Source organism: Rhinatrema bivittatum, chromosome 4 (genome assembly GCF_901001135.1).
Source record: "Rhinatrema bivittatum chromosome 4, aRhiBiv1.1, whole genome shotgun sequence".
Taxonomy (NCBI): domain Eukaryota; kingdom Metazoa; phylum Chordata; class Amphibia; order Gymnophiona; family Rhinatrematidae; genus Rhinatrema; species Rhinatrema bivittatum.
This window is the reverse complement of record NC_042618.1, coordinates 463172777-463194589: the sequence shown is the minus strand read 5'-3', so window position 1 is coordinate 463194589 and position 21813 is coordinate 463172777. Positions and strand designations below refer to the sequence as shown.

Here is a 21813-nt window from a genome sequence, read left to right as displayed (position 1 = left end):
CAGCTCCATCACTGCTTTCTACATTAATGGTGGGGGTGGAAAGGAAATAGAACCAAGAGCTAAGAGAAACAGATAAGTATGAGAGAAAAAAGTGTGTGAAGCTTGCTGGGCAGACTGGATGGGCCATTTGGTCTTCTTCTGCCGTCATTTCTATGTTTCTATTAAGAAAGGTGGAAAGAAGGCAAAACGATTACCGGCATGGTTAAAAGGGGAGGTGAAAGAAGCTATTTTAGCCAAAAGATCTTCATTCAAAAATTGGAAGAAGGATCCAACAGAAGAAAATAGGATAATGCATAAACGTTGGCAAGTTAAATGTAAGACATTGATAAGACAGGCTAAGAGAGAATTTGAAAAGAAGTTGGCTGTAGAGGCAAAAACTCACAGTAAAAACTTTTTAAAATATATCTGAAGCAGAAAGCCTGTGAGGGAGTCAGTTGGACCGTTAGATGATCGAGGGGTTAAAGGGGCACTTAGAGAAGATAAGGCCATCGCAGAGAGATTAAATGATTTCTTTGCTTTGGTGTTTACTGAAGAGGATGTTGGGGAGGTACCCGTACTGGAGAAGGTTTTCATGGGCAATCATTCAGATGGACTGAATCAAATCACAGTGAACCTAGAAGATGTGGTAGACCTGATTGACAAACTGAAGAGTAGTAAATCACCTGGACTGGATGGTATACACCCCAGAGTTCTGAAGGAACTAAAAAATGAAATTTCAGACCTATTAGTAAAAATTTGTAACCTATCATTAAAATCATCCATTGTACCTGAAGACTGGAGGATAGCAAATGTAACCCCAATATTTAAAAAGGGCTCCAGGAGTGATCCGGGAAACTACAGACCGGTTAGCCTGACGTCAGTACCAGGAAAAATAGTGGAAAGTGTTCTAAACATCAAAATCACAGAACATATAGAAAGACATGGTTTAATGGAACAAAGTCAGCATGGCTTTACCCAAGGCAAGTCTTGCCTCACAAATCTGCTTCACTTTTTTGAAGGAGTTAATAAACATGTTGATAAAGGTGAACCAGTAGATGTAGTATACTTGGATTTTCAGAAGGCATTTGACAAGGTTCCTCATGAGAGGCTTCTAGGAAGAGTAAAAAGTCATGGGATAGGTGGCAATGTCCTTTCGTGGATTGCAAACTGGCTAAAAGACAGGAAACAGAGAGTAGGATTAAATGGACAATTTTCTCAGTGGAAGGGAGTGGGCAGTGGAGTGCCTCAGGGATCTGTATTGGGACCCTTACTTTTCAATATATTTATAAATGATCTGGAAAGAAATACGATGAGTGAGATAATCAAATTTGCAGATGATACAAAATTGTTCAGAGTAGTTAAATCACAAACAGATTGTGATAAATTGCAGGAAGACCTTGTGAGACTGGAAAATTGGGCATCAAAATGGCAGATGAAATTTAATGTGGATAAGTGCAAGGTGATGCATATAGGGAAAAATAACCCATGCTATAGTTACACAATGTTGGGTTCCATATTAGGTGCTACAACCCAAGAAAGAGATCTAGGCGTTATAGTGGATAACACATTGAAATCGTTGGTTCAGTGTGCTGCGGCAGTCAAAAAAGCAAACAATGTTGGGAATTATTAGAAAGGGAATGTTAAATAAAACAGAAAATGTCATAATGCCTCTGTATCGCTCCATGTGAGACCGCACCTTGAATACTGTGTACAATTCTGGTCGTCGCATCTCAAAAAAGATATAATTGCGATGGAGAAGGTACAGAGAAGGACTACCAAAATGATAAGGGGAATGGAACAGCTCCACTATGAGGAAAGACTAAAGAGGTTAGGACTTTTCAGCTTGGAGAAGAGACGGCTGAGGGGGGATATGACAGAGGTGTTTAAATTCATGAGAAGTCTAGAAAGGGTAGATGTGAATCAGTTATTTACTCTTTCGGATAATAGAAAGACAAGGGGGCACTCCATGAAGTTAGCATGAGGCACATTTAAAACTAATCGGAGAAAGTTCTTTTTTACTCAACGCACAATTAAACTCTGGAATTTGTTGCTAGAGGATGTGGTTAGTGCAAGTTAGTATAGCTGTGTTTAAAAAAGGATTGGATAAGTTCTTGGAGGAGAAGTCCATTACCTGCTATTAAGTTGACTTAGAAAATAGCCACCGCTATTACTAGCAACGGTATCATGGAATAGACTTAGTTTTTGGGTACTTGCCAGGTTCTTATGGCCTGGATTGGCCACTGTTGGAAACAGGATGCTGGGCTTGATGGACCCTTGGTCTGACCCAGTATGGCATGTTCTTATGATAATGAGCAATCAATGAGTGTTGAGCATAGTGGAACACAGCTATCGCCCGCCTATGTTTTATCGTGCAACTGCCCTCTTCACATGTTGTAATTATTCTAACCCATCCCAAATGGCACTGTTTGGCCTCAAGTTCAATAGCTCTTACAACAAAGTGCAGTTCCAAAAGGGGTTCTATTCGCAATATTTCTGCATCCCAAAGAAGGGGGGGGGGGGGGTTGCAACAGATTCTGGATCTGTGCAACCTCAATCAGCATATCCATTGGGAGAAGTTCTGGATGCTGTTCTAAGGGACTAGCCTCTCCTTCATCCAAACTGGATATGCTCACTGCATCTGAAAGGTGCTTATACTCTCATCCCTATCCATAGATCGTACTAGCACTTCCTCTGCTTCAAGGTAGCCGACCAATACTACCAATCCAAGGTGCTTCCATTGGTCTCTCTTTTGCCCTGAGTCATCACAAAATGCCTGGTGATGATTGCTGCGCACCACAGACATCGGGGCATTGGGTATTCCCATACCTGGATGATTGGTTAATTGTTGCCCCATCACAGGATATTCTATACAGTTGCACGCAATCCACTATTGGCCTCCTTCAGTCTCTAGGATTCTTAGCTTCAAGAAGTCAGTTCTACTCCCTGCTGAAAGGCTATACTTCATGTGGGTGGTCATAGATACTGCTCTGTCAAAAGCTTTCCTGCCCCTGGACAGAGTGATGAACCTTCAAGTGGCCATCTCTTTGCTAAACTCCCCGCGCACTATGGCCCATCATATGCTCAAATTGTTGGGACATCTTGCAGCAGCAATCCATGTAGTATTGCTAACATAGCTGCATATGCGACACCTACAATGGGGCCTCCGGACACAATAGAACCAGTCTCCAAGCTGTCCACAACAAGGGGACAATAACTGCAGAAATGGTGCAGGAGATTCATTGGTGGATCTGTCCACATCGCTATGAGACCTTTGTCTCACTGCACCCATCAGAGGCTCCTAAGCATGGACGCCTCCACCACAGGTTTGGAAGTTCACATGGGACCTTTACAAGACACAAGATAGAAACATAGAAATTCATCTAGGAGCTCCAGCGTGACTGTGACATCCAAATACTCCCACCAGGGCTTCCCATCCGTGGACACTGGGATCTCCCAGTTGGACCACTTACACGCCAGGTGAATACAGACACAGGCCACCACTGGAGGGGTGTACTGGAGACTGAAGGTGGTCAAGTGCAAGCTGTTAGTTGCCATAAAGTATGATGTTTGTGCCAAGTCCTTGCTTGCTCGCACTAGCTGAGTACACTTCACCACATGTGTATGGGGATGATCAATCGTTATCTCAAACCCTCACGCCTTGTGTCAGGTGGAGGATCCAGTGGGTTCAGACATGCATGGGCTACCTTAATTACATGCTCCAGCTTATGGGGCTGCTCCTCCACTTTTGCTGCCAGAAACAATGCTGCTGGTGCCACAGAATTTCGATGAAATTGGGAAAAGGACTGGACCATGTAGAATCGGTGCATGTAAACGATGGCTGTATTGATGGTTAGTTGAGAGACATTAAGTCTCTCAACTAACTATCTCTGATTTGTCCCAGAGAGCCAGCTACAGATCAATCTGCTTGAGCTCCAAGCCATTCGCTACGCCTTTCATGCGTTCGGCCATGTCCTCCATGGGAGAAGCATAATGATCCTAATCAAGTGGCAAGGAGGCACAAGATCTTGGAGTCTTTGCCAGGAAACCCTACGGATTTGGCAGTGGGCGGTGATGCACCGGGCTTCTCTACAAGCGACTTGTATTCCAGGCGTGAACAATATGGTGGCGGATAGACTCACATGGTGTTCCGCCCCCACAAATGATTGCTAGACCAAACCACAGTCCATCGTCTATTCAGTCATTAGGTCTATCCATGGTGTTTCCCTATTTGCAACAGAAGCCAACAAGAAGCTGGATCACTTCTGCTCAGTACTATTCAACCAATGGAGAGAGGCCTTCAACATCTTCCTTTTACATTGGGGAGAGGGCATAGTGCATGTTTTTCTGCTGCTCCTGCTCATCACTTGCACCATCCAGAAAGTCAGCTGGGACTGAGCCAAGAAATATTGATAGCCCCGACTTGGCCCAGATAGCCATGGTATGCTCATCTAGTTCAATTATCTGTTGAGCCTGAATTCTAAAAATACTATAAGCTACTTTGAATATCTTTTGGAAATGCATGCTAAAAATTAAAAATCAAAATACTTCAATATTTTACCAAGTCCCCCTGCCCCCCCCCCCCCCCATAATTTTCCCAGTTTTCTCCATCAGCCTGAAATAAGATTTTGAGGCAAAATGTACAGGATTTTTCAATGTGCAATATCTCATTGAAATAAAATATTTTATATAATTCCAACGCGTCTGTAGGAGAACAACTTGAGCTCCAACTTATCTATAAAAGGCAACTTTATTTATATTTATTTATTTAACACTTTTCTATACCGACCTTCATGGTTGGAAGACCATATCAGATCGGTTTACATCTTATTTATTTAAAATCTCTTATATACTGCTTGATACAATGGAGGTAGACCCATGCGGTTTACAGTGTTTACACATACATAATGAAAATACAATAAAACAATAATGAAATTACACAAGTAAAAAGCAAGATAATCACAGAAGTGCAGGAAACTTAAAAAAGCGGGCCAGTAGAGGGTCAGTTCAGCAAGTTAGCGACAGTTCTGTTTGTTGCCATGCAGAGAATCTTGGCTCGATTCCCAGGTCAGATCTGTTCCCTGGGCTCACCAGGATTAGCGATGGTCTGGAAGCAGCATGTACACAGCCCCTGGTGAGAGGGAGTCTTGATCATCGCACAAACAAGCTATATATATATAGTGCTCTGATTTATGGCCCATAATTTCAGGGTTCCGGAAGAAGTCCTGGTGTATGGCCTCTAGCTGAGTAATGTCTTTGCAATGACAGGGCTGGATGAGTTGGTAGGGGGATATAAAATATTGGAAAAAATCCTCAAGTAGTGAATTAAAGCTTGCTGCCAATCCCAGGCCTGGTTCTAGTTGTGCTGGAGGAGGTGAATGTTATGCTCAGGTTTGTGAACCCTTGGGCCGACGGGAGGATGGTATACCTTAAGAGGAAGATCCGTAGGTTCTCCCGTTGGATGGCGAGGCCGGAACAGAAGACGTGACCAGCTGACTCTTGGCACTGGAGACAGAGGCGATTGTGGAGGCAGACTAAGAGTCGTGACGTCGAGGAAAGGAAGTGTGTCTTCGCCACTGGAAGTCTGCGGTCCCCCCAGGAGGAGCCTGTAGGGACCCGGACCGCTGGGACTTAGGTGGACCTTTGAGAGGTCAAGAAGTCAAGTGTACGGTGCAAGGGCTGACTGGAACTTCACCCCTGGAAGCCCGCAGTTCCCCCGGGAGGAGCCCGTAGGGACCCGGGCCGCTGGGACTTAGGTGGGCCCTTGGAGACGATGGTCAAGAAGAAGTCCAAGGTCAAGTGCCAGAGGGTTGTTGCTTACCAGTCCGAGGTCACACACCGAGGGATCACCGCTAGCCGATCCAAAGTCAGGAACCAGAAACACCAAGACAAGACAGGAATGAAGATCCAAAGTGTAGGAAGACTCACCGAAGCAAGCAGACTTAAACAGCACTACAAGAGACGTTGCCAAGTCGAGGAATGGGCAGAGGAAGCCTCCCTTTATACTTCCTCTACTCTGGCCCATTAGAGACAGCTGTGAATAGTTAAGGGGCCTGGCCCCTTTAAATCTGTGTAGGAGGTGCAGCCTCGCACCTAAAGATGGTGGTGGCCATCTTGGATTTCCTCCACGGAGGAAAGCTTGCAGAACGCCGCGAGGGAGGAGCAGGGACGGCTCCCTACCCAGCGACCAGACCGAGGCCCTGCGCCGGAGTGACGGGCACCGGCCCAGGGGAGTAGTCAGGAGTTGCCGCGGCGGGTCGCTGCCGTGGGTGAGGTAGGGGGCCGCGCCCATGGACGGCCATGGGCGCGGAACACAACAGTGAAGGAAATGATACTAAAGAAAGACACAAGTACTGAAAATTCAAAATGTAAATAACTGACCTAACACATTGTATTTTTTACTTTTGACTCATTTACGGTACTCTCATAGTCCTTGTTGAGATGCTATCTGAACGCTCTGTTTTCAAAACTTCTTAATCCTACTGTACGATAACTTCTAACAGATGCTAAAAGATATCAATAAAAAAGAATGGAAATGTCTCTGTTCTCAACAAATCTTTATTGAAACAAGATTTTTAAGGAATATTCAGATATTTAAACAAGTCACTTAACTGTTCCATCCATAACCATGAAATGAGCTGTGTTTCGCTGACATGGTCTTTCAAGGGGGGAGGGGGGGGGGAACGATAAAAACGACAGGAGGTACAATCTGCAGTTTTGTAGAATATACTCTATTGTTCCCCCCTTCCCCACTCTCTTGAAAAAGCATGCAGAGAAATATGGCTCTTATCGGGATATGGATGGGACTGTTTGGCGACTTGTTTTAAATTCCTGAGTATTCCTTAAATGTTTTTGTTTCAGTACGGAAGATTTGTTTGAGAACAGAGCCATTATTTTCAGTCCCCTTTTTTCTCAATATAATTTGTTGGTTTGGCACTTTTATTCATTTTTCTGTTTGCTGATTATCTAAAGATAGCCACAGTGAATATTTCATGCTTCATTACATTCTCACCTTTTTTCAATCTTGTAATCATGTCTGGAGAGGGACTTATGTGATCTCAAAGCTTCACAAATTGGAACATATTTTTGTGCCTGCCTAACAAGATGAATCACAATCTTTGAAGTTTCCTGAACTCAGATTGCATCATTTATTTATTTATTATTTAAAGGCTTTTATATACCGATAGCCGTTTGCACATCGTATCGGTTTACAGATAATGTATAACATGATAGAGAAAATACATGGAACGATTTGGTTACATGGCATGGTAAACCGGGGGGGGGGGTTACAAAAACATGGTGTGCAGAGAGTATAAGGTGTTGAAGTAGAAATATATAAATATATATATGAAAATATAAACAGAACTATGTACACATTACAAGGTAATGTCTGAGAGGGTGCCAGAGGTTTATATAGTATACTTGAAGATAACGTATATATAAATTATATAATTGGAACTGTAGTCAGTCATGTAGCGTGATAGTACCAGGGAGAGAACGAGGGGGTTAGGGGTAGGCTAGCTTGAAGAGCCACGTTTTCAATTTTTTTTTTTTAATTTGTGTGTGCATGGTTCCATGCGTAGGTTGAATGGCATTGAGTTCCAGTTGATGGGTCCTGCTATTGAGAGTGTTCTGTCTCTAGTGGAGGTCCATTGTGTGGATTTGGGAGAGGGAATGTGAAGGGTTCCTTTATAGGCAGATCTGGTTGGTGTGTTAGAAGAGTTGAAGAGGAATGCCTTGTTTAGCCAGGTGATGTTTTGGTTGTGTAATGTTTTATGTATAAGGTAGAGGGTTTAGGATTCTAGAGGAGATCGGGAGCCAGTGGAGGTCTCTGAGGATGGGTGTGATGTGCTCTTTTCTACGAGTGTTGGTTAGCATTCTAGCAGTGGAATTCTGTAATAATTGGAGGGGTTTGATGGTGGAGGAGGGGAGGCCTATGAGGAGGGAGTTACAGTAGTCAATTTTAGCGAAGATTAGGGTTTGTAGGACAGTGTGGAAATCGTGTGTGTAGGAGGGGTCTAATTTTCTTTAATACATGCAGTTTAAAGTAGCATTCCTTTAAGGTGGATTTTATGTAGGTTTTTAGGTTTAATTGGTTGTCAGTGTTGACACCCAGGTTGCGTACGGGTTGTGGGAAGGGGACCGAGAGGGCTGCGGTGCTCGATAGTATGTGATTAAGTGAGGGCTGATTGTGAGAGATTATGAGGAGTTCAGTTTTGGTGGTGTTGAGTGCCAGGTTGAGGTTAGTAAGGAGTTGGTTGATAGAGTTGATGCAATTGTTCCAGGTTTTTAGGGCTCTGGATAGTGAGTTGGTGATGGGAATGTTAATTTGAACATCGTCCGCATAGATGAAATGGACGATGCCTAGATTAGTTAAGAGGTGGCAGAGGGGTAGCAGGTAGATATTGAAGAGGGTTGGAGAGGGCAGAGCCATGGCGTACACCTCGGGTAAGTTTGATGGGGTCAGATTCGTTGTTGCTAAGTTTGACTTTGAAGTGTCTGTTTTCCAGGTAAGATTTAAGCCAGCAGTGGGCAGTACCAGTTATACCTATGTTCGTGAGTTGATTTAGTAGGATTTTGTGGTTGACAGTGTCGAAGGTAGAGGAGATGTCAAGCATAGCTAGGATGTATGCTTGCCCTTTATCCATGCCTTTGAATAAAGTGTCTGTGAGAGATATTAGGAGTGTTTCAGTGTTGAAAAACTTTCAGAATCCGAACTGGGATGGGGATAGAATGTTGTGTGTGTCTAAGTATTCAGTGAAGCGGAGATTGACTACCTTTTCAATGATTTTAGCTAGTAGTGGTAAATTTGAGATTGGGCGATGGTTCTGACGGGTCAAGGTTAGGATTTTTAGGATTGGTTTCACAATCGCTAGCTTGAGGGCGGATGGGACATCACCATGGGTGATGGAGCAGTTGATGATTTCGGCTAAGGTTGTGGCTATAGTTTCAGGGATGGTTCGTAGCATTTTGGATGGGATGTGGGTGTGTGAGGAGGGGATGATTTTCCTTAATAGTGATTTAATTTCACATGATGATGTAGTTTCAAGGTGATCAAGGCAGACTGTGTTGTTGGAGAGGGGTGGCAAGGTGAAGGACAAGTCCAGGGAAAATTAGCTGTCAGTTTGGATACTTTGTTGTGGAAGAAGGAGGCTCGGTTGTCACACTTGTTTTTGGTGTCTAGGGTGGGATTGTGTGTGTGGGGTTGGCTCAGTTAGGTTGGATATCAGAGAGAAAAGGGCCTTGGCATTGTACAGATAATCGTGTATTTTAAGTGCGTGGAAGTCGCGCTTCATTTTTAGGATGTTGATCCTGTATTCATGCATGGATGTCTTGTATGAGGTAAGACAAGGAGGGGGAGGGGTGCTTTCTCCATTTTCTTTCCTTTATTCTCAGGTTGTTTTTGAGTTAAGTTCAGGTGTGAACCATGCTTTTTTGTTGCTGCGGGCGGGGTTCACATTTATTGTTTTGAGTGGGCAGATTTTATCCGCAGTGTATAACCTGAGAGATCCCGCAATTATAACCTGAGAGATCCCAAACAAGTCCCCAGGTTATAATGTAAAGAAAAGCTAGGGGAGCAGATGGGTTGGGTATTTGGGTTTTGTCTTACACTGATCGCGTTTCTGTTTGCTAGTACTGACAGAGCCACATAACTGAAATGTAGATGAATAACCTGTATTTGGTTCCTGTGTCACAAGATTGAATCTTGTTTCTTGGGGTGGTGCTGCCTCCTTTCCAAATTTCTTTTGAATCTCCAGTTCAGTTATTTGAATCAGGCTTCAGATTTATTTACATTTTAGAAAATGACTCCCATCTAATGGAAAAATATTTTTGCATTTTGCAGTGGTAATTTCAGAGGTGTAAAGCCTTATAAAGATGGAGCACCTTGCAGCCAGTGTCCAAATGATCGATGTGAGAATAATTTATGCAGTAAGTTTAAAACTAAGAACACTGTAAGCATGCTATGTGGTCGTACAATTACAGGATATGTATATGCTTCAGGGGTGCATTGGGGAAGAGCAAGGCAAATGGCCTTCAGCATCTTGAGTATATATGGAATTGTACAACTGCGTAAACTACTACTACTTCTACTGCTTCTTCTACTTCTTATTTCTATAGCGCTACTAGACATATGCAAGAACTGACTGCACATTAATTCTTCTTTAGTCTGAGATTATTTACTCCCTTTCCTAAAGGGGAATACAGAATGGATAGTCATGCCTCCAGTAAGCAATACCAGACATATCCATGCATAACATACATACTTATTTCTATGCTTATATCTGATTTTCTGCTTTGTTTGATGTAGTTGGAGGTGGTCAGGGTTCAAGAAAAATTAATTTTATCACAGGGTTAAAGCTGTGCTGATCCTCATGTTTTAAATAATCCAGTTTTTAAAAAATGTGAACATATGATTTAAAATTCTGAATGCTCATCCTTCAAAACCCCTGACATTTAATTTCATCTACTTCAGTTGAACAAAAGCTTGAAAATATGGTCTGATTCTCAACACTGAAATAAAAAATGTTTTGTTTTTGGGGCTTTCCCTCATAGTTTAAATACATGAATCAATACTGTTTAAAGTTGCAGCTTCCAATCTGGTCAAGAAGTTGGTTAAAATTTATGGAGTGAGAGAAAAATTAAGCAACTGTTTATATTAGATATTTTCAATAGTTTCTAAAATGTTAGAAAAGCATACAGCAGTAGTTTTGAGATAAGGTGACTGCTCCTTTTGAACACATATCTCTAACCCTGGCTTTGCCTGCCTAGAAGAGGAACAAGGTTAAAGCTTTGCAAGGAACAAGTTGTATAGCAGATGAGGTCTGAATATAGTGATACAACTAATTGGAAGATCATAGGAAGACCTTCATCAATCATGCTATTTTCAGTGACCTCACACTCTTGCAGAGCTTCCCTATCAGAGTCACCTACTTGTATGTCCGTATGACCTACAAAATGGCAATACAAATTAAACATAAGTAAGCTGCTCATCATTTTTCCTTTGTTTAAATTACAATATTAGCATAATGCTAGTGAGTCTTCCTTCTGCTTTATCATGATCACTCATAATGCATCTCATTCGTCAGGGCTCCTACTTGGTGTTGTATCACTCCCTTAAGTGTTGAGTCATATGTGAGAAGTAGCATAAACAAGCTGTGGTTCTTCCACAGAGCAGTGACCCTGGAAGTACACAACTGCATAATAAAAAAGACGACCCACACAAAACTATACTCAAAAGTTTGTATACATTATGAAAACCATAAACCTATATCATGCTTCACATTATTGTTCTTATCACCTTTTAAATGTAGATCATAATGTAACCCTTGAAGTTCAAATTTCTTTATGACTCCTTGTGTCTGAAACCTGCACTTTGATTCCCAGCCCAGTATCAGAAATGAATCCACACGCTCTTCAGTGGGTAACAGTTTTATCTTTACTGGGATGAATGACTGAAATAAATCTGTTCACTTCCTAAGCATCTGCATTTTTCATATAAACACATGTATATAGTACAAGAGAAAACTCAACTTTGTCATAAACTCATGTTAAGTATTTCAACCAGAATCAGCATGTGATAATAGCACCCGACCTTAAGCAGTCTCTAAACAAGCAAAGTTCCAGATTGTACCCTACTGTGTGTCCATTTGAATTTAGAGCTGAAGATGGCGTCAGTACTGCTCTTTGCTTCAACTGTCAAATCCACAATACAGCAGCCTCTATCCGAAAGAAAAGCTTCAAATCCTGACAGGGCACAGTTCAATTACTCCCAAGTCGTCCATAGCAGGGCTTCAGAAAAGAGAACCTTATTTATTTATTTATTTATTTATTTTTAGATTTTTATATACCGGTGTTCCTGTATGAAATACAAATCACATCGGTTTACATTGAAACTGAACATAAATTTTTGCCAATAGGCATTACATAGAACAAGGTTGTGGAACTTGGAAAAGGGTAAACTAGATCAAAATATACATTGTAATGTAAACAGATTAGCTAACAAAACTCATAGAGCAGTATAAATAAAAACAAAAAAACAACAACAACAAAAAAAAACATAAAAGCAAAACAGTAGATGTCATGTAAGACCTGCAGCAAGAGAATGGATATAGAGTCAAGTAGATCCTGGAGAATGATATGATGAGGAACTCTTGCTGGTTGAAGGGGAAAAAAGTGCTTATGGTCCTGTAAAGGCTTGTTTAAAGAGCCAGGTTTTCAGTTTCTTTTTGAATGTGGAGTGGCAGATCTCTAGACGGATATCTGGCGGGAGCGCGTTCCATTGAATGGGGCCAGCAGTAGATATGGTACGTTTCTGGAGCGAGGATTTTGTTGAGGGAACATGTAGAGTGCCTTTGTAAGCTCCTCTGATGGGTCTAGCTGAAGAGTGATGACGTAGTTGGGTGCTTAACTGAAGTGGGGATATATTGTGAATTGATTTGTGAATTACTGTGAGCACTTTATAAAGAATCCTTTGCTTAATTGGAAGCCAATGGAGGAGTTTGAGAATGGGGGTGATGTGATCTCTTTTATTCGTATTTGTAAGAATTCTAGCTGCAGAGTTTTGTAACATTTGGAGGGGTTTGAGGGATGAGATTGGGAGGCCGAAGAGAAGCGAATTGCAATAGTCAATTTTTGATAGTATAATGGCTTGAAGAACCAACCGGAAATCATTGAAATGAAGGAGAGGTTTCAGCTTTCTCAGGACTTGTAGCTTGTAGAAACAGTCTTTAGTGGTGGTGCTAACAAATTTTTTAAGGTTAAGCTGATCGTCTAGAATGACTCCTAGGTCTCGTACCTGTGGTGAATTATTTAGTAAAGGAATGGTTGCAGTGAGTGGGTTAGCTGGGTTTAGCAACTTGTTGTTTATGTCCTGATTGATAATTAGGATCTCAGTTTTGTTGTTGTTAAGAATAAGATTAAGACTAGCAAGAAGATGATTGATTTGTTGCAAACAATTGTTCCAATGAATCAGGGTTTTGTGTATAGATTCGGTGATTGGGATGAGTATTTGGATGTCATCCGCGTAAAGGTAATGGGTTAGATTTAGTTTAGAAAGTAGTTGACAGAGAGGTAAGAGGTAAATATTAAAAAGGGTTGGGGAGAGTGAGGAACCTTGAGGGACCCCCTGGTTGGATGGGACCGGATGAGATTCTTTATTGTTAATTTTTACCTTAAATTGTCTATTTGCCAGGAAGGACTTGAACCAGCTAAGCACTGTACCCTTAATGCCTATGTCTGCCAGACCTGTTAATAGAGATGAGTGGTTGACAGTGTCAAAGGCCGCAGAGAGATCTAAAAGTATCAGGAAATGTGGTTGTTTTTTGTCCATATTAGCCAGAATAGTGTCAGTAAGGGAGATAAGTAGGGATTCCTTACTCAATGATTTACGAAAGCCGTATTGGGATGGTGCAAGAATAGAGTTTTCTTCCAGGTACTCGGATAGCTGTTTATTGACTATCTTTTCCATAAGTTTGGCGATCATTGGCAAATTGGCTATTGGGTGGAAGTTGGCTGGATCTGTGGTTGGAAGGTTCGGTTTTTTTAATAAAGGTTTGAGGATAGCTAGTTTAAGTTGGTCAGGAACTAGACCTTGGGACAGAGAACAATTAATGATGTCTGCAATTGGCTTTGCAATGGTGTTCCTTATTGCAATGAGGAGGTTGGTTGGAATTGTGTCTAATGGATGAGAGGACGGTTTCATTTTCTTGAGAATGTTTTCTATCTCAAGAGCTGATGTAGTCTCAAAAGATTCCAAAGTCGTATTTAATTGAGGTGGGGTAGAGAGCGGGAGTGGGGGAGAGGAACTAGATGATGAGAAGGGGCCAATCAATTTATCAATTTTTTCCTTGAAATAGTCAGCTAATTCAGAGGCTTTGTTGAACGCTTGATCATCCGGGAGAGTAGGAGGGGATGGTTTAGTGAGGGCTGAAACATAGGAGAATAGAGCTTTTGAATCAAAAATGAAATGATGTATTTTTTTTGAGAAGAAATCTCTCTTGGTTCTAAGAATGGTGATCCTGTAGGCATTGAGGGAGGTTTTGTACGTAGCTAATGTAGTGGGAGATGGGTTTTTCCTCCATGTATGTTCTTTATTTCTTAGCTCTTGTTTAAGCAGCTTCAATCCTGAGGAGAACCAGGGTTTCCTGTTGTCTGGCGAGGGTTGTATTACTTTTGTGAAGGAAGGGCAGGTTATGTCTGCAATCTTTTTGGTGATGTTGCACCATGAAGTGGTGGCTGTAGTTGCATTAGAAAGATCGAGTTGAGAAAATTCATTAGAGAGCTGGTTGATGAGAAGATCTGTAGAACAAGGTTTCCTGTATTGAATAGTGGTTTTTGGAAACGAAATAGGAGGGTGTTCTGAAAGCTTGAGGGTCGTGTTGATGATATGATGATCTGTCCAAGGAACAGGAGAGCATGAGATTGTAGATGGGAGCGAGATGCACTGATTAATGAAAATAAGGTCCAGAGTGTGACCTGCTTTGTGTGTAGGGTTTTTTATAATTTGTGTAAATCCCATATAGCTGAGAGCCGATAGTAGTGTAACGCAGTTTGGGGATTGTGGGGAAGCATCAACATGTAAGTTGAAGTCTCCCAATAAAATGGCGGGTATGTCTGGGTTGAAATATTTAGCAGTGAATTCAATGACAGGTGAAGGGTCCGAGTCTAAAGTTCCTGGAGGAGCATAGATTAGGCCAATTTGTAAATGATCAGATTTGAAGACAGAGAGCTCTATGTTTAATGTGGTATATGAATGATGTAATGTTAATCTAAGACCTTTCTTGGCTGTCAGGAGCAGACCTCCTCCTCTTCTTTTGGGTCTAGGGATGGAGAACAAATCATATAGCTGAGTAGGTAATTGGTTTAATAGCACTAAATCCGAAGATTTCAACCAGGTTTCTGTGATTGCACAGATGTCTGGGTTTGCTTCAGTGAGGTAGTCATTTAAGATGTGTGTTTTTTTCAAAAGCGACTGTGAATTGAATAGAGTTAAAGATAGAAGAGAGAGGCCTAGGAATTGTGTGAGTGGTGTGGTCATAATTGGGATTAGCCTTTGCTGATGGTTGTAATGTTGTGGGAGAGGTTTAGTTTGAGGTTTACGTTGTTTCCTGATGATTGGAATAAAGTGTGAACTATTGAAAAAGTGGTGATGTATGGGGATTGGGAATCCAGGTAGCATATTGATCTGATTGTATGGTAGAGAGTGTTGAAGGATTTCTAAAGGAAGCTGTAAAGATGGTAAGACAGAATAGAATGAGCAATATGAAGTGTTGGATGTTAATTAGAGGCAATTGAAAGTCAGTTAGAGAAAGGACGTAGAATGGTTATAGCTGGACCTTATCAGCACAGATAATATTTATTAGTTCAGAGCAGGGCAGAAACTCTGTTCAGACTGTAGCAGTGATCTGTTGCAAATGCTCAATACAATCCAATTTTGAATCTCCTTCCCCCGCCCCCCCCCCCCCAGCTCTTAAAGAGACAGCACTCTATTGTCAGTCTTTTCATGTCACAATGATGATTCAACATTTCTCTGCCCTAGTTCCTAGAGGTATGTTACAATAACATTTCTGATGTTCCCACACATACTATGTTGTATAATCCTTTCTTAGGACCTAGATGTGAGAGAGCTAAAAATTACCCAGATATTAGCCTTATAAATGATTGCAAGAGAGCACTTTCTTTTTGGCTTTGTATGTTAAGATCCAAGCACAGGAACTGCTCTGTAAGCTAAGGACAGTTCTTTATGGTTGAGATTGAGAACCTATATAATATGGGGTTTAACGCTCTGCCATCCAACCCCCTATAGAAATACAATTATATTATGATCATTGCCACAGCAGGAGGATTAAACCTCCTACTTAAAAAAATTAATACAGTGGTCACATGATGCGGTGAAGCCAACAGATGTCTGATTGCTGTGCTCTGGGTGCCATTCTCATTTGCTTTAATATAACGCTGCATCCACGGACCCCGCTGGCAAACAGACAAAATATAACAAAATGGGAGTCTTCAGAAAGTCATCTTTGTGGTGAAACAGGGGTGCAATGACTACCCGGCCACAGAAAAAGGAGAAAGAAAAAGCTAAATCGCAAGACAACAAGATGGCGGACATGCGGGAAGAGCCAGATATGTGGCCTGAATGAAAAAACAGATTGGTGCTGACAGAAATTTGAAAACATTTTGGGACAAATTCAAGGACTGAGCAATTCAACTGACTCGTTTAACAGTCGGATAGACACTGTGGAGGTGTTGATTGGCCATAACGAGGATGAAAAATTAGCACTGCAAGGCAAAGTACATGTGCTAGAGAAATCGCTGTAAGAGAAAGATTTAAAACTAGAGGACCTTGAAAATAGGTCTAAAAGAAGTAATTTAAGATTTGTAGGGCTTACCGAAGTCTTACCAGAGAGAGGCCTGGCCACAACGATAGTTTGAGGCATAGTGGGGTGCTTTGATAGTGGAAAGAGCACACTGGCTGGGACCACACATAGACAATAGATCAAAACCGAGAGTTGTCATTGCGAAGATTTTAAATTATGCCCATACAACAGAAATTCTGTGAAAATTTAACAATTCAGAAAGTGGAATATCGGTCATCTAATACTCTAACTTTTCAAGACTATTCAGTAGCTGTCGCTCAAATGGAAGGAATTCTCCACTACATGCAGCTCCTTGGTAAAGCATAAAATTAAGTTTGCTCTTATATACCTGGCTAAATTAAGGGTATGGTATGAAGGAGCAACGCATATATGTACATCCGCTGATGAGGCCCAGAAAGTTTTGAAAAATTTGGAGAAGCTGGATAGTCAGACAACAGAGGGCTGATGATGATGCTCAGTAAAGCAAGCCTTGGGAGAAGTATTTGTTGTTGGAAATTAACGCTGTGGAAGCATAAACACAGGAGTCATAGTGATGAATACTATTGACACTTAAAGAGAGATCCTTGAATGTTTTTGCTATTTTATTCTTCTTTTATTTCTAAATATACATCTGAAGCAATTAGTTCTGCAGTTAAATATATGGGAAAAGGTTTGATTGATGTCATAATAAGATTGAACATTTAAGATAATATTTCCTAGCGTGTAGCAGATGGACTCAAAACAAGTGGGTATAGTGTGCTCATGCTAGCAGTTGGAGACGGATCTGACGTCAGCACGGGTACATATACCCCCACAGGAAGTGTAGCAATTCAGTAATTTCCGTCTCCAAAGCAGTTTGGAGCTACCTCACGCTCGCTGAGCGTGTTTCCAAATTTTAAACAACTAAATTCCTAGAAGAAAACCTACTGAAGACGAGCCCCGCACTCCTGTGGTGATACAATTCGGTCCCTCACCCAGTCGAGTTTCCTGAGCTGACTTCCGTGATCCCTCGGAGGTAGGAGCCTCGGTCCAGTGGCCGACTCGCGGCAGGGACCTAGCCCCCAAGTGAGAAGGGCTTGGGCGCGGCGTAGAGGCAGCCTCGGTCCCGGTGAGGACTTGACCCCTGAGCGAGACGAGTTCGGGCGCGGCCTAGAGGCAGCGGGTGCACTTTCTCGAGCGCGGCGGTGAAGGTACTCACCCTCTCCCCCCGCAGCCGGAGACCGCCCAGGTCGCAGCCGGGAAGCGCCGAAGACAAGGTAAGGCATACATCTTTACTGTGGTCTTCGAGGAAGTGAGGAATCGCGGGGCCTGCCTTCGTGGCAGCCCGCCGAGGAGGTCGCCATTGTACCTGCCTACTCGCCTTCGCTACCTAGACGCACGTCGCTAAGCGCACGCGGATAGGCGCAAGCTGGCTAGGCGCACGCCTATAGCATAGGCGCACGTCCATAGGCGCGCATTTATAGGCGCACATTCATAAGACGCCGTTGGTAGGCGCACGTCCATAGGCGCACGTTCATAAGATGCCGTTGGTAGGCGCACGTTATAGGTGCACGCTCATAAGACGCCGTTGATAGGCGCATGTTATAGGCGCACGTTCATATGACGCCATTGATAGGCGCACGTTATAGGCGCACGTTCATAAGACGCTGTTGATAGGCGCACGTTATAGGCGCACGTTCATGAGATGCCATTGATTGGCGCACGTTCATAAGACGCCGTTGGTAAGTGCACGTTCATAGGCTCACGCTCATAAGACACCTGTTGGTAGGCGCACGTTTATAAGACGCCCGTTCATAGGCGCATACAGCTAAGCGCAGGTTGATAAGCGCACACTCATAAGATAAGCGCATATTAGTAGGCGATACATATTGCAAAGCGCATGGATCATAAGAGAGCCCATACATCCGCAGAGCCGGCACCTCCAGAATCAGGCATAAGAGCTCTAAGCCTCTGCTCAGCATGCAACCTCAGAGCCACTCAGAGCGAGGAAGCAGACTCACTATGTGCCCAATGTGAGGAGGCCATGGGAGTTCCAGGACAGGACCGGTCCCAGCCCAGCGATTCCTCAGGGAACACTCCGGACATAGCAGGCCGCGGGGAGCAGCCAGGGAACCCGAGAGACCTGGTGCCCCTAAGGCCAGATCCGGCTTCTCTCTCCTGGGTGGAATTATTCAAGGGGATCCATGCCTTTGTCCAGATGCAGTCTGCTCCTCGAAGGGGTCTTTCTGTTCCGGATGATCCGGCCCCTAGATCCTCGAGACCTAGGCACGGCCACTCGGCACCCGGAAGCCCCACTTATGGGGATTCGGATTGCTCCGAGGAAGATGAAGAGCCCCCCGAGGAGGGAGAACTCCCCTCGGAGATAGAACCATATCAGACCATGAGACGCTTCTTTCGGAAAGAGGATCTTCCAGGCCTGGTCTCACAATGCCTATCAGAACTGGCTATTCTGGGCCAGGACACCCCAGGGGACCCTAACATGAACCCCGTGTTAGAGGGCCTACGCCAAACGGCTCACCATTTTCCCCTCCTACAAGCAGCACAGCAGCTAATAGATCTGGAATGGACTGCACCGGAGGCCTCATTCAAAGGGGGTCGGGCCTTGTTGGGCATGTACCCTCTGGACCCGGCGTCCAAGGAGCTGCTGGCGTGCCCCAAGGTAGACGCCATAGTTAATGCAATTGTGAAGCGCACCACCATTCCGGTTGAGGGGGGAGCGGCCCTCAAGGATACACATGACCGGCGCATGGACACCATTCTGAAGGAAGCCTTTGAGGTAGCAGCCATGTCCCTACGAATTGCGACCTGCTGCACCGTGGTGACGCGTTCCTGTTTATCGCAGGCTAGAAACAACACCCCGGGAGAAGACATGGAATCAGCTCTCGCATTTCTCACTGACGCAGCCTCCGACCTCGTCCTTATGGCAGCCAAGGGAGTGTCATCCTCAGTGGCAGCCAGGAGACAGCTCTGGCTACGCAATTGGGCTGCCGACTCTTCCTCCAAGACGCACCTCACAAGAATGCCCTTTAAAGGATCCCTACTGTTCGGCACCGATCTCGAGAAATGGGCTAATAAATGGGGTGCCTCTCCATTACCCCATCTATCAGAAGACAGGTCGAGGAGGAGCCAGCGTTCGTTTTCTAGACCATCCAGAGGCAGAAACTCTCAGCGCTTCAACCCTTACAGGGCTCGCTATCAAGCACCTCGTTCTCAGGCCAGGAACCAGCCCTTTCGGGCTAAGCACAACAAGAGGAGAACCGGCTCGGGTTCTGGTCCCGGCCGCAACCCACAATGACATCAGCCGACCCATCCGGGGGTAGCAGCCATAGGGGGCAGGCTAACCCTCTTCTACCGCAGGTGGGTCGAGATTACTTCGGACCAGTGGGTCCTCGCCATCATCCGAGAAGGATATTACCTGGATTTTCTTCGGCTCCCGCTGGACAAGTTTGTGGAATCTCCTTGTTCGCCTCTCAAGAAGACGGCACTAGAAGTTACCTTACAGAGGCTCCTGGCACTAAAAGCCATAATCCCAGTGCCTGCAGAGGAGATAAATTCTGGGCATTATTCCATTTATTTCATAGTACCCAAGAAGGAGGGCACTTTCAGGGCCGTCCTGGACCTCAAGTCAGTCAACCGACATCTACGGGTCCCCAGCTTTCGCATGGAAACTCTACGATCTGTCAAGAATGCAGTACAGCCAGGGGAGTTTCTCACCTCCCTAGATCTGTCAGAAGCCTATTTGCATATCCCAATCCATCGGGATCACCAGCGCTATTTACGCTTCAAAGTCCTGAATCAGCACTTCCAATTCCAAGCTTTACCCTTCGGGTTAGCCACCGCGCCGCGGATCTTTACCAAGGTCATAGTAGTAGTGGTGGCAGCACTCAGAAAGGAAAGAATTCTCGTCCATCCCTACCTAGACGATTGGCTGATCAGGGCAAAATCACCGGAGGAGAGCCACCGGGCAACCAACAGAGTTATAGCTCTTCTGGAAAGCCTAGGATGGGTAGTCAACATAAAGAAGAGTTCCCTACAGCCTTCTCAGTCGCTGGAATACCTAGGAGTCCGATTCGACACCCAGGAAGACAAGGTCAGTCTGACCGCCAAGAGGAGAGCAAAGCTCCGGAATCGTCTGCAGGCCCTGCTGAGCGCCACCCGGCCCACAGCTTGGGATTACCTACAGGTCCTCTGCCTTATGGCATCCGCTCTGGAGGTGATACCATGGACGCGGGCTCATATGAGACCATTACAATGCGCTCTCCTATCTCGGTGGAGCCCACGATCACAGAACTACACCGTACACCTACCTCTACCAGCCAGAGTGCGGTATCAGCTACGGTGGTGGTTGCAGCCCGGCCACATGAGCCGGGGGTCAAGAATGTCCTCCCCAACCTGGACCCTGCTCACTACAGATGCCAGCCTGAACGGATGGGGAGCACACTGAGAAGAACTCACCGCCCAAGGGCGGTGGAACAGAGAAGAGTCTGGGTGGAACATCAACCGACTAGAGGCACGGGCAGTCAGGCTAGCATGCCTGCGGTTTGCCCACAGACTTCAAAACAGAGCGGTCAGAGTGATGTCTGACAACGCCACCACAGTGGCATACATCAACCGACAGGGCGGAACCAGAAGCTGACAGGTATCCCTAGAAATAGCCCCCCTGATGACCTGGGCGGAAGCAAATCTCCAGGACATCTCCGCCGTCCACATCGCCGGGAAGGACAACACCACGGCAGACTTCCTCAGCAGAGAAAGCCTAAACCCGGGGGAATGGCAGCTGTCGCCCACAGCTTTCCAGATGATTGTGGCTCAGTGGGGGACTCCGGGCATGGACCTACTAGCAGACAGGTCCAACGCTCAAGTACCCAGATACTTCAGTCGCAGATGAGATCCTCTCTCCCACGGGATCGACGCTCTGGTACAGCCGTGGCCTCAGGGGATCCTGCTATATGCTTTTCCTCCATGGCCCCTGCTGGGTGCCATTATACACAAGATTCAGCGGCACAGAGGCCTAGTTCTTCTAGTGGCCCTGGACTGGCCAAGAAGACCCTGGCACGCAGACATGAGAAGACTGCTGGCAGGGAATCCACTACCCCTGCCTCCACACAGGGACCTGCTGCGGCAAGGTCCCATCCTCCACGAGGATCCAGCTCAATTCTCTCTTACGGTCTGGCCATTGAGAGGGCCAGACTGAAGAAAAGGGGATACTCGGGGCCGGTAATAGATTCACTCCTCCGAGCACGCAAGTTCTCCACATCACTAACATATATAAGGATCTGGAGAGTATTTGAAGCCTGGTGTGACACTCACAGCACCAATCCACATGCCGCTAAAATCCCTATCATTTTGGATTTCCTGCAAGATGGACTTCAGAAGGGTCTGTCCCTCAACTCCATCAAGGTTCAGGTGGCAGCGCGGTCTTGCTACAGTCCCAGGAGTGACAGCAACACCATTGCCACACACCCAGATGTTTCACGTT

At 44.6% G+C, this 21813-nt stretch overlaps 1 protein-coding gene across 1 annotated transcript in view; it reads left to right on the top strand.

Annotated features, from left to right (window-relative positions):
- LOC115089151 (glioma pathogenesis-related protein 1-like) overlaps positions 1 to 21813 on the top strand; it is a 211027-nt gene that overhangs the window by 164683 nt on the left and 24531 nt on the right. The window contains exon 4 of the mRNA XM_029597152.1: positions 9821 to 9906. Within this exon, the coding sequence (XP_029453012.1) occupies positions 9821 to 9906 (86 nt within the window). The remainder of the gene's footprint in view (positions 1 to 9820; positions 9907 to 21813) is intronic.